The sequence below is a fragment of the Hemicordylus capensis genome, chromosome 2 (assembly GCF_027244095.1).
Source record: "Hemicordylus capensis ecotype Gifberg chromosome 2, rHemCap1.1.pri, whole genome shotgun sequence".
NCBI lineage: Eukaryota > Metazoa > Chordata > Lepidosauria > Squamata > Cordylidae > Hemicordylus > Hemicordylus capensis.
Window position 1 is genome coordinate 245,095,971 of NC_069658.1, and position 16,885 is coordinate 245,112,855.

General features: G+C 46.2%; 1 protein-coding gene across 3 annotated transcripts; it reads left to right on the forward strand.

Moving 5' to 3' along the window:
* LOC128342604 (zinc finger protein 397-like) lies at positions 1-15,849 on the forward strand. 3 transcript variants are annotated; one of them, XM_053290096.1, is made up of 5 exons: positions 1-918; positions 4,182-5,064; positions 7,665-7,779; positions 9,775-10,038; positions 14,353-15,849. In XM_053290096.1, the coding sequence occupies exons 2-5, from the start codon at positions 4,270-4,272 to the stop codon at positions 15,375-15,377; spliced, it is 2,199 nt and encodes a 732-aa protein (XP_053146071.1). In that variant the 5' UTR covers positions 1-918; positions 4,182-4,269; the 3' UTR covers positions 15,378-15,849. The 3 variants fall into 3 exon arrangements, with proteins under 3 accessions (XP_053146071.1, XP_053146072.1, XP_053146070.1); XM_053290097.1 differs by having other exon boundaries at positions 2-918; positions 9,778-10,038; positions 14,350-15,849; XM_053290095.1 differs by having other exon boundaries at positions 5-918; positions 14,350-15,849.
* Positions 15,850-16,885: the final 1,036 nt, after the last annotated feature.

Genomic DNA, 16,885 nt, shown 5'->3' on the forward strand with positions numbered 1-16,885 from the left:
GACTTTGGCCCCGAAGTCCAGGGGTAAGAGCACCTCTGATCTTCCCCCGTTGAGGAACTCTTTTCTTCTACTAACCCGGGAGAGATTTCTTCCTCCCCGCAAGAGGAGAGCAGCGGTCTCTACACCCAGGCAGCGAAGGAAGCAGACTCAGCGTCCCATCCGGTGCCTCTAGCCCCACTCCATTCAAAGGGGCTGCCTCTCAAATCAACCTGCATCGTTGCGCAAGGGAGATTCTGCCTCTTCAGCTAGCTGCCCGCCCGCCCTTCCCTTCCCCGCCTTGCCATTTCTTTTTGTGATGATAGCAACGATCACAAAACAAAGCATGCATGAACCAAGAAAAGCCCTTAATAACGTCTCTCCTCTCCTGCCCTTGCAAAAGGTTTCTTGGGAACTGTAGTTCAAAGCAGGAGGAAAATACAACTCCCAGGATTCCCTCAGGTTGACCGGCCCCCTAGTTCTTCTGTGCAACGGGAGGAAGGCTGTTTAGCAAATGCACAGTCCGGAAGGAGCCCACCCCCCCAAAAAAACATTAGAGATCGGGCCAGGGAGGCAGAAAGCAGGGGTGGGGGGAAGTGGGCAGGGGGGACCTGGGCCCAGACAGCGCTGGCGGCTTTCAGTGTAAGAGGGGCGGGGGCAGAGAAAGCCTGGAGTCTTCGCGAGGAGACCCACCTTTGCAAATTTAGGTTAAGCCCTTTCCGGCTTCCTTTGAATGGATGGAGGTAGCTCACCCCGGGGCCGGCTGCTTTGGGGCACACGCGGCTTTGAGGGGATCTGGGCGACCCCCAAGGAAGATTTTGCACGTCAGAACAGAAGCAGAGAGAGGTTCGCTCTCCGCTTGGAAGGACGGACGGACGGACGAAGCGTGGACAAACTGAGAGAGACCTCCTTTCAAGCCCACACAGATCAGGGGGAGCAAAGGTGAGACTTGGGGGTCTTTTGCAGGTAAAGATTGTTGAGGGGGGAAGGGGGATCTTTGCAGGGCTATCGGCTGGGCTTTGGAGAATTGGCCCCCTTTAGGGATTACCCCCCTCAAGCACACAGACTGATCTACAGTGCTAAAGTGGCACTAGGTAGTTTCTTTTTTAAAAAGCAAGTGGCACACACTCCTGGGTTTATTTAATAAAGAAATTGTATGGGGAGGTGGAGTCCTGACCCATTAGTGAAGAAACCACGAGGATGCTGAAGCCAGGCATCTCTGAACAGGACATTCAATTCAGAAAGGTCAGAATAGAGGCAGAAACAGGAAGATCTCTGACTGGGAAGAAGGAGATAAACAGGTAGATGGGTAGCTATCCCTTCCACCCCAGCCAACCAGAGCTAGTGGTCTTTTCGGCTCAAACCTGCAGCCCTTCCTCAAGAAGACTGATCCGGCCTCTGTCACCGATGCCTTAGGTTGTGTTTGAATTATTGCTTTGCACTCTACAAGGGGCTGCTTTTTAAAAGTATTTGGAAACTTCAGATGATGCAGAATAAGGTGCCCAGATTAATATCTGGGGCTGCTCACAAATGCACATATTATACCAGCTTTGAAGGCATTGCCCAGGCTTCTGACCTGTTTCCAGGTACAATGTAGTGTGGTGTAGTGGTTAGAGAGTTGGACTAAGAACCGGGGAGAAGAGACATGAGTTCAAATTCCCCCATTCAGCCATGAAACTCACTGGGTGACTCTCGGCCAGTCATGTATCTCTCAGCCTAAACTACTTCACAGGGTTGTTGTGAGGATAAACTTAAGTATGTAGTACACCACTCTGGGCTCCTTGGAGGAAGTGCGGGATATAAATGTTTGTTTTTTTAAATGCTAGTTTTTATTTTTAAAGCTCTTTGTCATTGTCAAGAACCCACCCTGATGCCCCTCCCATGACCAGGAAGGTGACTTGTTTTATAAGAAGTTTTTAAATCAATAAGATATTACTTTCTTTCGCTGCCACCATGTGGTTGTTATTACCCTGCTCTCAGTAATTAACCCCTCGGTCATGTAGCCTCGTGAGCACAGGACAGGTGTTTATGTTCAGTGCATAAAAAGAAACAAAGCTTAAAGTGTAGAAATAAATAAGAGCAAGTTTATTATTTACAAAAGATTGAAATAAAGATCTCTGCAAAGCAGGGCACATCATCTTCACTACAATGTTGCTAAATAAGTCAGCTGTTGAACTTTCTCAGGGTGTCTTAACCGCCTTTCCAAATGTAGCTTTTAGGGATGGTAAATAATTTGTGACAGATGAGTTTTACCCTTGTTTGTGGTGCTTGGCATGTTTAACCAGAACTTTTCAGTTTGTTTGACCAGGAATATTTGTCTCTGGTACCTTTCACTCACAAGCCACCTAATGGCACAGTGGGGAAATGACTTGACTAGCAAGCCAGAGGTTGCCAGTTCGAATCCCTGCTGGTATGTTTCCCAGACTATGGGAAACACCTATATCGGGCAGCAGCGATATAGGAAGATGCTGAAAGGCATCATCTCATACTGCATGGGAGATGGCAATGGTAAACCAGACATGGCTCTGTAGTCGACAACGACTCAACAGCACACTTTACTTTACTTTACCTTTCACTCACTACATTCACACACAAAAACATGTAAAGGTGCACAGACCTCTATACATTCCTATAGCATAATGTGTGATTAGAGCTCTAAAGTTTAGTTAATCTGCGATATATAGAATTGTAGGGAAACTGGCTTCCCTGATCCCATTCAGATGATCTGGAGATTTTCATTGCTCTATGTTCCCTCTCTCTGGAAATGCCACCCTCTGAGTTGAAAAGCCTTCCCCCTAACCTTTAAACATAAGAACAAAGGAAGCTGCCTTCCACTGAGTCAGACCACTGGTCCATTGTCTACACAGACAGGCAGCAGCTTCTCCAAGGTTACAGGCACAGGAGTCTCTCTCAGCCCCCATCTAGAGATGCCAGGGAGGGGACTTGGGACCTCCTGCTTGCAAGCATGCAGATGTTCTTCACAGAGCGGCCCCATCCCCTACAGGGAATATCTTATAGTGCTCATATGCAGTCTCCCATTCAAATGTAAACCAGGGCAGAGCCTGCTTAGCAAAGGTGACAATTCATGCTTGCTACCACAAGACCAGCTCCCCTGTGTTTATTCAGGAGTAAAGGAGCTGCGTTCTGCACTTGCTCAGGAGCACCTCCCCCTCAGTCCCATTTCCTGTATTCCTGAGTTGAGAATAGGTATGAAAAACAGAGACCAGAATTTCAAAACAGATTCCCTGGATGTAAAATAAGCCCCACAGAGACTGGAGGCCATATTCCCTTTCCATATCATAGGGGTAGCCAACCTGAGCCTCTTCAGCCGTTGTTGGACTACAACTCCCATCACTCCCACTGCAGGACATTGTGGCTGTGGATGATGGGAGTTGTAGTCCAACAGCTGAAGAGTTGCAGGTTGGCTGTTCCTTCCATATTATATTGGTCACTGTTGCTCTAATTTGGAGGAGGGGAGACGGGGCCCTTCCGTTGCTATTTCTTTGGGGCTTGCTCTGAGTTTCAAAAACAGGGCACCTTTCTCCAACATGCCTGTTTTGTTTGTTTACAGAAAGCGGAGTGTTGGAATGGCTTGCTTCCTTATCTGTGTCCTTACAGAGGGCTCATGCCAAGAATTGAGGCTGTCTGTAGATTTAACGCAAAAAAGTAAAGTTTGTGTCTGCATGACTCCTCTTGTTTTTTAATATGGCAACATCCCAGATCAGTTATCAATATGAATGGCTGCTAACTGCTAAATAGAAGAGAGCTATCACTTTAAAAGATATGTGGTGTAGTGGTTAGAGTGTTGGACTAGGACCAGGGAGACCTGAGTTCAAATCCCCATTCAGCCAGGGAACTTACTGGGCAACTCTTGGTCATAAACATAATAAACATAAGGATAAACATAAACATATGTCTCAGCCTAATCTACCTCACAGGGTTGTTGTGAGGATAAACATAACCATGTACATTGCTCTGGCTCTTTGGAGGAAAAGCAGGATAAAAATGTTTTTTTTTTTAATTTAAAAAATTAAAAGATGCTTCTTTGTCCAGTTAGCAGGAGTTATTGATATGTACATATATTTGGAACATAAGTTACTGCATGACCATTATTTCCAACATGATGCTGGACCACATCTACCAGAGGTTGAATGTTTATCTGGGTTAATTCCTCTCTCAATCTTATTTTCGTCTTTCCTCCACAGGCAGAAGTTCAGCATACCTGCCTAGATCACAATAGGTTATTCTAGAATTTTCTGTAGTGTGCTGCTATCTTTGTGACCTCATTCAAGGATGAAAATGGAAGCACGAGAGCCCACAGGCTGTATACAAGGGGAGGCATCAGAAGGAAGCGGGAAAGCTCCTCATGTCCTCTTCGACATGCTAGGTCACAAAAGCAGGAGGATTTTGGAGGGAGGGCCATCTGAAGCAATGCATTCTGGGAGTATTGATGGATCACTCAGAAGGCCAACTCAGCACCAGGTGAAAGAGGAACCAGAAGAGGGTTTGGCCCAACGCTGGGAAGTCCAATGGCAGGAGTTCCTGAAGACAGTAGAGTCCCCACACTCAGGTTGGGGAACCCCACAGTTGCTGGAGGAACCCACACCGTGGGATAATGCGAAGGCCTTCTTGGCTTCCTTCGAGCAGGTGGCCGAAGCCTGCCACTGGCCCAGGGAAGAGTGGGTGGCCCGACTCCTGCCGGCCCTCAGCGGAGAGGCCGAGCGGGCCTTTAGCAGCCTGGAGGCCGGAGACAGAGAGGATTATGGGAAAGTGAAGGCCATCATCTTGCGATGGGATGCCCTGGCCAGGGAGAGGTGGCGGCAGCACTTCAGGCACTTCCGCTACCAGGAGGCCGAGGGGCCCAGAGGGGTTTACGGCCGACTCCAGGAACTTTGCTCTCAGTGGCTGAAAGTCGAGAGACACTCCAAGGAGCAGATTCTGGAGCTGCTGATCCTGGAGCAGTTCCTGACTGTCCTGCCCCCGGAGATCCAGAACTGGGTGAGGGAACACGGCCCCGAGACCTGCTCCCAGGCGGTGGCCCTGGCGGAGGAGTTCCTGCAGCTTGAGCCTGAGAGAACAGAAAGCCAGGTGAGACCGATTTCACGTGGGGTCGGTGTTCAGTATAGGGTGGGGTATTTCTCTCTCAGATCACACAGCCATTCTTTTTGTCCCCTAAAGCAGCTCTCTGCACCCATCATTTTTCATACGTGTCAAGTATCAACATTTTAAAGGTCTGTTTTAAAGTCCTGTGCAATATCAGTGTAGAACTGTACAGTTGAGCAGTGGCAGCACCGGAAAAGAAAACTGTGGGAGCACAGAAAGGGCAAAGTGGATTTTGGGATGGGCAAGCTGTGACCCACATGTTAGATTTCTGAAACAGAAATGGGGGAGGGGTGGCAACTGCTTTTCTGAGGGGGCACCTGGCCCCCTTGCTCTCCCTCATTTTTGCACAAACAAATCCAAAAACAAATCCTTTTGGTAGAGGAGGCCAACTTGGTTCACATGCAGAGATGTGGGGCTGACCATTTTTCCATGGAAAGTTTGCATTTCTAAATGGCTTTCCACATAAAGCAGCAGCCAGATTGGTCTCTGGGGCAACCCGGAGAGACCATATTATGCCTGTTTTGAAACAGTTGCACTGGCTGCCGATATGTTTCCAGGCAAAATACAAAGTGCTGGTTATTACCTTTAAATCCCTGAACGGCTTAGGCCCGAGTTACCTTAGAGAGCGCCTTCTTCTGCGTGATCCCCACCTCACATTAAGGTCATCTGAGGAGATCCGTCTCCAGTTACCACCAGTACTTCTGGTGGAGAGACAGAGGCGAGCCTTCTCTGTAGCTGCTCCTGGGCTGTGGAATGCGCTCCCGGCAGAAATCCGTAATCTGAATTCTTTATTGGCCTTCAGGAGAGCCTTCAAAACCTATCTATTTGGCCTGGCCTTCCAGGGTTTTTCAAATTGTAAATGGTTTTAATGTTGTAACCCGGTTTTTCAGGGTTTTTAAAAACTGTTTTGAACGTTTTAACTGTTACTGTTTTATGGTGTTTTACAACCTCTGAGGCGATTCCCACGAGCGCGCAGGGCATGCTGGAGAGACCCCTGAGCTGGGAGGCTGCTTTTCAGCCTCCCGGTCAGGGGTCTACTTGTAAGTTGCCGAGGTGCGGAGCCGCGCCACGGCAACTCACAATTGGAAACCCCAGGTTAGTGGAGCGCTTGCTCCGCTAACCTGGGCTTAAGGCAGGGGCAATTAAGCGAGTTACCTGCTTTGACTAAACCGGGCTCGGCTGCAAGCCCAGTGAGTCTCACGATCAGTGGGAAGCGGGTGAAGCACCCTTAGCCTACTTTCCACTGATCGTGAGAATCGCTTCTCTGTTTTTAACTGCTAATTGATTGTAATAGTTTTGTTTTAACATAAACCGCCCTGAGCCATTTTGGAAAGGTGGTATAGGAATGAATGAATTAATTAATCAATCAAATAAATAAAGCTTTGAAGTTACTTCAGTATGACATTTAAACCACATTCAGGATCTGGATTGATTCCTGCCCTGCCTCCTAGCTAATATTTCTGTTCAGCTGCTTGGCGACTTGAAAATTTTTGAGTGACTGCATAGGAAATTAATATGGTGGTTTGTAGGCTTTTTATTTTTGAGTTTTTGTTTTTTAACTAAATATATAGGTCAAATAACATGCCAGATCAGATCACTATCTGTTTAGGGTATCAACTGAAAATTCTGCATTGTAAAATTTTCTAAGAACAAACTTCAGAGGTGTTTAAAAAAGAAAAGACTAATTATATGGCTGAATTTAATCATAAGGGTTAAATATATTATACATTATTGTCTTAAAAATTTTTTTTTGCTGCCTCTGACAAAGCACTGTCAAATTCAAAACACATTGGGCATGCTCGTTTTTTAAAAAATGTGTTTGTAAATAAAACTACACAGCTCTCTTCAGCATCTCTTGAAGTCTGACTCTTTGTTTTCATGGCTTGAACCATGAGCCTTCTACAGTGGGGCTAAGACCAGGGAGCTGCCTGGGGTTGCATGTGCTCAGGTCTCAGAACCCTCTTTGGGTGCAGAAAAGGATGACGCTATGCAAGATTGGCCCTTTCTGATTGGTAGACAGTAAGAAGCCTCTGGATTGGCTAGGCCTGGTATAAATACTAATGACTGAAAATGGGTTAGATGAGGTGGCAAGTCATGCAACGAGACAGCTAGGAGTATGTATGTATGTATTTTATTTCACCCCTGATGAGCAAAGAGGCACCTTTTTAACATGGTGATTTTCTTTATTGAGCAGGGGGAGAGCAACTGGCCCTCTCCATCCCCAGCACAGCATCCCTCCAGTGGCTGTTGCTGGGGTCTATCATGTTTCTTTTTAGATTGTGAGCCCTTTGGGGACAGGGAGCCATCTTTATTTATTTATTTGTGGTTATTTCTCTATATGTAAACTACTTTGGGAACTTTTGTTGAAAAGCGGTATATAAATATTTGTTGTTGTTGATTTCTGGTTCCCAAAGGAAGGTCCTCAAAAATTCATGTATTTCTTAAAGAATCTCAGTCCTGATTTCTCCTGCATTTGTGGCAATGGGACTGTGAAGCACTGGGAGGGGAAGAATCAGGCCTTTCCGTGCAGCCCCCCACCCTGCCCCATCTCTTTACCCTGAATTAACTCTTCTCTACTGTTGCAGATGGCATTTGAGGAAGAGGCTGCAAGTTTCTCAGAGACAGGCCAGCCTCCGCTGGCCAGAGAGCACAGGCAGCTGCAGATGGAAGCCAAGCAGGATGGGGATACCGGCCTCTTGGGTAAGGAGGGGTGCCATTTTGAGGCTGAGTGCAGGGATGCTCTGAAAGGGAGGAGCTGTAGCTCAGCGGTAAAGCACTTGCTAGGGATGTGCACGAGCCAGTTTGGCACCTCCTCTGGGAAGCGCCGAACCAGCTCAGGGGGCGGCCTTCAAACCGGCGTTCGAACCGGCGTTCGAACTGGCTCAACAGGGTGGGAAGCAGTTCCCTTAAAAAGCAGATAAGTTGCTGCTAACCTGCTCGTCCCTGCACCACCACTTTTCTGCCGGCAGCGCCTGCTCTCCAAACGGCCGCACGGGGCTGCAGCACTGTTCCCTGCAGCCTCTGTGCAGCGTCGGCACGTGCGCTGGCCCTTTGCGCGGTCAGCCGGCCATGTGCATGCTGATGCTGTGCGGAGGCTGCAGGGAACAGCGCCACAGCCCTGTGTGGCCGTTTGGAAAGCGGGCACCGGCGGTGGAAAGGTGGTGGGGTGGGGACAAGCAGATAAGGAGCCCCTTACCTGCTTTTAAAGGGAACCACTCCCTGCCCTGCTAGCAGGTACACAAATCAGATTACAACCATTGCTGTTTCCCTCGCACACAATCACAAAGCGGGAGCGTGCACAGTTCCCAAACTAGGGTAGGGCACTTGTCTCCACAGGCGTTGTACATAAGAAACCGTGGGAGGACAAGGCATTTCAGCTTAAAAAGCTAACAATGCTATGTTTGTATTTACAGTGGTTGTAATCTGATGAAATAACAGTTTGTTATGAAACAGAAAATCCGTGTATAAAATTGGTAGCACAAGGAAATTATCTGGAAAATCTGTCATTCCTTGAAATACATGGTTGGATTACAATTATCACCTCCATTCCTATGTAACTGTGAATGGGAATGCATTGCTGTACAAGGATGAGAAGAGTTCTCTTTATTCTACTCAATTGGTGTAGAACCCTGCTTGTGGACTATCTGGATTACAAGATAAGAACTGTTTTGATCACACCTAAGTGTTAAAATGGACTATATATGTTGTGGAAGATCCTTTGCAACATTTGTATATACTTTGTTTTATTAAATTGGTGTGTTATTTCTGTTCAGATAAGTGTACCATATAAAACTGGGGTTGATGGATTGACTTTTTGAGCATTCCAATTCCAGTTCATTTAGTCACGTTGTGCTATTTACCTATTTGTTTATCTATCACGTGGCTCCTGTTGGGTTACTGACTCTGGATAGGGCAGCTTCAAATGTAACCTTTGTAAATTCTTACACAAAGGCAGTTTGCACAATCATAATTAGGACAGGACAAGTGCCCTACCCTAGTTTGGGAACTGTGCACGCTCCCGCTTTGTGATTGTGTGCGAGGGAAACAGCAAGGTTGGAGGAGGAAGAAGAGGAAATGATCATCTAGGAACATAGGAAGCTGCCTTCTTCTGAGTGAGAGCATTGGCCCATCTAGCTCAGTATAGTCTACACAGACTGGCAGCAGCTTCTCCAACGTTGCAGGCAGGAGTCTCTCTCAGCCCCATCTTGGAAATGCCAGGGGGAGAACTTGGAACCTTCAGCACTCAAGCATGCAGGTGCTCTTCTCAGAGCAGCCCCATCCCCTAAGGGGAATATCTTACAGTGCTCACTCATGTAGTCTCCCATTCAAATGCAAACCAAGGTGGAACGTGCTTAGCAAAGGGGACAAATCATGCTTGCTACCACAAGACCAGCTCTCCTCTCCTCCTTGGACAGCACTGTCCTACCCAGCTCTCTGACCCAGCCCTTTACCGAGGTAGGAGGAATTGCCATCTGACCCACCTCCTTTCTCCCAGACGATCACTTCCTCCCCCTCCATCCTTGCTGTAGGACATTTGTCCTATCCTAATTATAATGGTGCGGACTGCCTTAAGGTCTTTCAGAAGAGCAATGTTCTGTTCTGCTCTGCATCTTCATTGTCTTTAGCTCTGTTTCTAGGTCCTATTTGTCTCTAGTCCAGGGACTGAATTGTTTGGGATTCTTTTATTGTCTCCAGCAGATAAAAAGGGGATAACTACAGATGATGTGGGGAAATATGTGCTGGAAGATTCCCAATCGATGGGACCCTACAGGGCATCAGTGTGGAAAGAAGAAGAGAGTCTTTCCCCATGCTGTGAGCAGGACAGTTCTCCAGTGAGTCTGGAAAAAACAGTGTGTTGGAAGGAGTCCTACCCAGCGGAGAAAGCAGAGGAATCCGTTACATGTGGGAGAGGTCAAAAAGCTCCCTATGAAATTACAGTCCAAGCAGGAATTTATGCTGGTAAGAAACAAAAGACCAGCTGTGCTTCTGGGAAGTAGCGGCTGGTAAGTGCCGCTACAGGGTGTGGGTGTGGGTGTGAAATACAGCTTTAAATGGTGGTGAACCTACCCACTGCCACTTCCCAATTCAGGTGAACCTCACTATCCATGGACTTGCCATTGGCAGTTTTGCGTATCCGTGGTTGGGTAATAGACACCTGACCTTGGCATATGCAGGAAAACACCAAATCATAAGGGGTTAAATTTGTGTATCCGTGGGGCGGGGGTGACCAGCAATGACCTTGGAGGTCATTTGTGGCCACCATTTTGTAGAGAAGAGACATTTTGTGCCTCATTTTTGTTTTTTTAAAAACTCAGCTATTTTACTCAAAATTCGGTGACTTGGGAGGAGGGGCAACACTGGATTCCTGAGCTTGGTAGGGCATTTTATTTGACCTGTTTTAGTGGGTTTTTTTTGACGTTTTAAGCAATATTTCTGAAGTCTGGGAACCTAAACCCCGCAGTTCCATAGACTCAATGCCTCATTATCCACAGTTTTGCTGTGGGAATGGGACCCCCGCAGATAATGTGGTCCTCCTGTATGCTCTATGGGGACATGGCACCCTCCATGCAAGCTGCTGGGGCGGGTGACCTGCCCCTGTAGAACATGATGGATAGGTTTGCTGACGTTTAAAGCTGTATTCCTCTGCTCTCATCACCATCCCCAGAGTGGTACTTACCCGCCACTACTCCTTTTGGCCATTCAGAATCCTTAAATGAACTAGTGCAGGAAGAAAATCACTCATCTCTTTTAATCTGTGGGAAGTCCTTTATTTCTAGCATTGTCATTGATAAACCAAGTTCATTTTCTATCAGAGAAGTCAAATGGGGGAGAAGCTGTACAGATCAGAGATGGCCAACCTGATGCTCTCTGGTTGTTGTTGGACTACAGTTCCCATTGTCCAGTGTTCTTGTTGGACTACAACTCACATCGTCCCCAGCTGCAGTGGCCATAATGGGGGTTTCAGTTCATCAATAGCTGGAGAGCCCTACCTTGACTATCCTCTGGTATAGATGCCTGTGGGAGGAAATTCATTTCCAATTCATATCTTGTTCTGCACCAGAAACCTCCACACTGGGAGAAGCCCTTTCCTTGTCCAGGGAGACATGATAGAGGTCTATAAAATCATGCATGGAGTGGAAAGGATAGAGAGAAATTCATCTCCCTCTCCCATAACACTAGAACCAGGGGTCATCCCATGAAATTGATTGCCAGGAAATTTAGGACCAGCAAACAGAAGTACTTTTTCATACAACACATAATCCACTTGTGGAATTCCCTGCAACAAGATGTGGTGACAGCCAACAATGTGGATGGCTTGAAAAGGGGTTTCGATAACTTCATGGAGGAGACGTCTATCAATGGCTACTAGTTGGAGGGTTAAAGGCCACCTCCAGCCTCAAAGGCAGGATGCCTCTGAGTACCAGTTGCAGGGGAGTAACGGCAGGAGAGAGGGCATGCCCTCAACTCCTGCCTGTAGGCTCCCAGTGGTATCTGGTGGGTCACTGTGTGAAACAGGATGCTAGACTAGATGGGCCTTGGGCCTGATGCAGCAGGGCTGTTCTTATATTCTTATGTTCATGAGGACTCTCTGGCCCTTCATCACTTAGCAAATGTTTATTCATAAATTTATTAATTTTATTCAGCGCTTATACCATTTTTCACTGCAGTGCTCCAAGCACTGTAAAAGTAGTTTAAAAAGAAAAAAGCAAGCTAAAAATACAATTTAAAATTAATAAAATTGACCGTAACAATAGTCTGAGAGGGCAGAACAGTTGTGGTCAATCTACAGGTTTAAAGCAACCAGGCTCCAGGGTCTTAAAAATCTCAGCAGACAAATCTTGCCTAAACGGGAAAGTCTTAGTCAGGCAGTGGAAGGAGGCTAATGAAGAGGCCTGCCAGATCTTATGGGATGGAGTTCCACAGCTAGGGGCCACCACCAAAAAGGCCCCCATGCCAGGTCCCCACCAGGCAGATCTGTATGGGAGAAGACACATAGTTGATACCCAGTTAAGAATCTGTGTCCAGGCAGGTTCATACGGGAGGAGGTGATCTTCAAGGTATCTTGGTAAGCTGTTTAGTGTTTGAGGACATCTCTGGTGAGAGCCATTTGTTGCAGTCTCTCTTCTGTGATGTTTCTTGCAAAAGCTGTCCATATCCTGGTTTGTTGATTCCTGTAACAAACCAGGATATGGACATATTGTACAAGAAACACCACAGCTGTAGGCAGAGTTGTGGGCACTCAGATGTGGGCAGAGTATGGAACTGGAGGATCTACTTGGGTTTTTTCTCTTCTTTTGAAAACCAGAATCCTAAGGTTATAGGTACATGGGAAGCTGCCTTATACTAAGTCAGACCATTGGTCCATCTTGGTATGATCTACTCTGACGGCAGCAGTATGTGGGTAGGCACAGAGCCTCTGCAAGTTCCTGTTAAGGGTGTTGGGGGCACTGTTCCCTCTAAGGCGTGCGCATATGTGCGCGCTCACAAGTTTTTTGATGTCCGCTCAGTTTATTCTAGATCCCGCTCAGGTTGAATGAGGAAGGCCCCACTCTGAATGCATCTGTGCATACAGTGCCTTGATACTGCCGCCCAGAACAAAACGCATTCCACACAGAGATGAAAAAAATTAGAGGGACCACTAGTTGGGGGTGCTGGGAGAGACGATAAGGCATGCCCCCAAATGTTAGTTTTTGTAAGAGAAGCGGGGACCTCTGCCCAATCCCCCAGAACCAGAAACCACTCCCAAGGAACCCCAGTTACTCCTGCTAACGGAGCAAAGGGACACCTTTTAAAGTGGTGATTCTTTTATGGGGAAGAGCACCTGGCCCTATCCAGCCCCAGCACAGCATCCCTGCAGTGGCTGAAATCTACCTTATGTTTCCTTTTAGATTGTGAACACTTTGGGGACAGGGATCCATCTTTATTTATTATTGATTTATTTATGTACACTGCTTTGAGAACTTTGGTTGAGGAATGGTATATAAATATTCTTATTATTCTTTATCGTTGTAGTAGTAGTAGTAGTAATAAGCAGAGAGCACATATGCCTAGCAGCCACAGAAGGAAGTTGTTCTTTTCCTGTCAATCAACAGGGCACAGTCAATAAAATGCAGAGTTTGGGGGGAAGAGGATGAGGAAAAAAATGGGGAGAATGGGGCGAGGAAGGGAGGGAGCAAGGAAAACCATCAATATGGATTGTCGGTCACCCATGAAAGTTTATGCAATATTAAGCAATCTTATCATGTTTTCAGTTAGTCTGCAAATGCTATTTCTTTACAAACAATTTTGATGCTTGGTGAGTTACATACATGTAAGCTATAAAAAGGAAAATACTAAGCACAGAAACAAAGAGAGGATCTTCTGATAACGCAAAGAAAGAAAACCCTAACAAAAAGAAAGGAAGGGGGGAAATAGTGAAAGCAATAAACTATACCAAAGAAGAAAACAAAGAAATTGGTTCTCCCAGATTTGCATTTCACTAGGGATGTGCACAAAGTGTGTGTGTGTGTGTGTGTGTGTGTGTGTGTGTGTGTGTGTGTGTGTGTGTAGAGAGAGAGAGAGAGAGCATCTACTCTCCTTCTTCTTCCTTTAAAAGGAAGCAGGCAGGTCTTACCTGTGCCTCTGTTGCTCCTCTACCACTTCACTGTGGTGCTATCGGTATTGAACACCATGCTGCATGGCTGCAGTGCTCTTCCCAGCAGCCTGTGGGTGGTGTTGGCACATAAATGGCATCTGTGCATGCACGGACGCCATTTATGTGGTCAGCAACACATGGTCAGTGACCACGCAAATGGCATCCGCGCATGTGCAGATGCCATTTACGTGCAAACAACACCCATGGGCTTCTAGAAGCAGCACTGCACCTGCACAGTGTGGCATTTAATACCGACAGTACCATGGCAGAAAGACAGGTAAGACCTGCCCTCCTCATTTTAAAGCACCCACTCACCACCTGCCAACATAATTTGGCTGGGGCAGCTCAAAGCCTTTCAGCGCCTCAGATTAAAGGCGCCCAAATGCTTTGTGCACATCCCTAGATTTCACCTCCCTTTTGCTCATTAATGCCCTAGTTTGTCCCCTGCTTACCAATATGAGTTTTTAGATTTTACACAACACTTTGGTCATGGATTCCACCTGTGCAATTGGATTCTGAAGAGGACCTAGGAAAAATGTGTAATCGGAAACTAGGTCACACACAAGAATGGAAAGATGAACATTTAGGGGTGAGGGATTTGAGGCTTTGTGCACTTATTTCTCTCTTTATTCCAGCAGATGATGGGTGGGGAAGTGAGAATGTGGAGAATCCATGTGGGATAGTGGCAGGAAGAGCTGAACATAAAGATCTAGAAGAGAACTTTTGGAGTCAAGATGGATCACTGAGGCAAGAGGGAAACCACACAGAGGAGAGGAGAGATCTCTCTGATATTTGTCAGGGTGGGGACATCCTGGAAACCCCAATCCAGGAAAATATTGAAGCCGGAAAGCGGAGGAACAGAAACCTTGATCCTCACTGGAGAATTCACACAGTGGGGAAACCAAATAAAAGTTTCAAGTTTGGAAAGAGCTTCAGTCGGGGCAGAGATCTGACTGACTGTGAAACTCTCCATGAAGAGGAGAAACCTTATAAATGCTTTGTGTGTGGAAAGTGCTTCACACGGAGCACAAACCTTATTTCGCATCAAAGAATCCACACAGGGGAGAAACCATATAGTTGCCCAGATTGTGCCAAGAGATTTTCCAGCCAGTCTGATCTTATTAAGCATAAAAGAATTCACAGAGGAGAGAAACCGTACAAGTGCTATGTGTGTGGAAAGAACTTCAGTCAAGGTGGCCACCTTACTTCCCATCAAAGAATCCACACTGGAGAGAAACCATATAAGTGCTTGGAATGTGGAAAGAGCTTCAGTAAGAACACAAACCTTACTTTGCATCAGAGAATCCACACCGGAGAGAAACCGTATCAGTGCTTGGAGTGTGGCAAGAGCTTCACATGGAATTCAAACCTTACTTCACATCAAAGGACGCACACAGGGGAAAAACCTTTTAAATGCTCCAATTGCAGCAAGAGCTTTTGTAATCACTCAACCCTTATTAAGCATTTGAGAATCCACACAGGCGAGAAACCATATAAATGCTTTGTGTGTGGAAAAAGCTTCAGCCAAAGCTCAAGTCTTACTGCACATAAGAGAATCCACACAGGCGAGAAACCATACAAGTGTTCTGAGTGTGGAAAGAGCTATAGTAAAAACACAAATCTAATTTCACATCAGAGAATCCACACTGGAGAGAAAGCATAGAATCGAAACTTCACATCATGGAAAAGCTGCATAAAGGAATACTGTTGATGTTTGGAGTGTGGAAAGAGTTTTAGTAAGAACACAACTCCTAACTTCACACCAAAGAATCCAAACAGGAGAGAAATAACGGACAAGAAATTTCTCCCAGACACAGAACAATCACAGCTGCCACCTTATCACACATTCTCATGGAAGGGAAACAGTATAAGTGCCCAGACTGTAGTAAAACCTTTTGTTATAAATCTGGCTTACTTGTACATTGGGGAATTCATCAGGGGCTGTTGAAGAATTTGAAGAGGAGCAGAACAACTACTGAGGAGTGCAAGAAATCTTGGGGAAAGCTTCTGTTGTTTCCCTACAAATCAATTAAAAAGTAAGCCGGGATGGAATTGACTGTTTTTCATAGATTTGTTTGGGAGTAGTCACATTATGCTAACAACATTAAAATAAACATTTCTTCCATATCCAGTTAGATCTTGTTGTTGCTATATGTCTTTGCAGCTTTCTGGTGAGAAAAGAGCCCTTTTAGGAATCTGTGGGATGTTCTAAAGTGGGGGGAAGCTTTCCACATGATGCACTTTAAATAGGGTTTTACAAAATAAGAGTGACTATGTAGTAGTGGAATAGCTATTTGGGTGGTGATGAGGAAAGGCCTGCAGTTGCCCTGAGATTAGGCCTGCTGGGTTTCTCATTAGGATGGGGCCATAGCTCAGGGTAGAACATTGGCTTTGCATGAAGAAAGTTCTAGGTTCAGTCCCTGGCATCTGCTAGCAGGGCTGGAAAAGACGAGGGATGTGTTCAAAACACGATTCGGGGTCCGAATCACAGCACAATCCCTTTAAAATTGAGGGCTTCCACAGCCCTTCAACATGGGGGAGAGCAGGTCCATACCTGCTCCTCCTCCACTCGCTGCCTCTTCTGTTATCATGGTGCTCCCCACAGCTATGATTGTACCCCATTGTGGCATCTCCCAGCTGCCCTTGTGTGCCGCTGGCACACAGAGGCAGCTGGGAGATACCTCTGGGACACGTGTTGTATCCCAGTTAGTTTGTGAATGGTCAAGAAGCTGTGTGCATCTGTTTATATATTCTTATTTGTCATATTTTTATACTGCCTGATATGTACATCTCTAGGTGGTGTGCAAAATTTAAGATATTTAAAAAAATTACAGATTAAAATACATGAAACACAATAAAAACAATAGTGTAAAACAAATTAAAATTGTTAAAATTAATTCTGATTAAAAGCTTGTGAGAACAGGAGGGTCTTGAGGGTCTTCCTGAAAACAGAGAAGGAGATGCTCTTATTTCAGCAGGGAACATATTCCAAAGCCCTGAGGCAGCCACAGAGAGAGCCTAGTCCTGGGTCGCCACCAAACAGGCTGGTGGCAATCGTAACCGGACCTCTCCAGAAGATCATAACAGGCAGTAGCGTTCATGACAAAGGAGGCACTGTCTTAAATAGCCTGGACCCAAGCCGTTAAGGGCTTTATAGGTGATAACCAGCAC

Bases quoted from the DNA above. Each gene is read 5' to 3' on its own strand.
- LOC128342604 (XM_053290095.1), top strand. From the start codon at position 4,270: ATGAAAATGGAAGCACGAGAGCCCACAGGCTGTATACAAGGGGAGGCA. The intron at 5,065-7,664 runs GTGAGACCGATT...CTACTGTTGCAG, and splicing joins CTGAGAGAACAGAAAGCCAG to ATGGCATTTGAGGAAGAGGC. The intron at 7,780-9,774 runs GTAAGGAGGGGT...TATTGTCTCCAG, and splicing joins TGGGGATACCGGCCTCTTGG to CAGATAAAAAGGGGATAACT.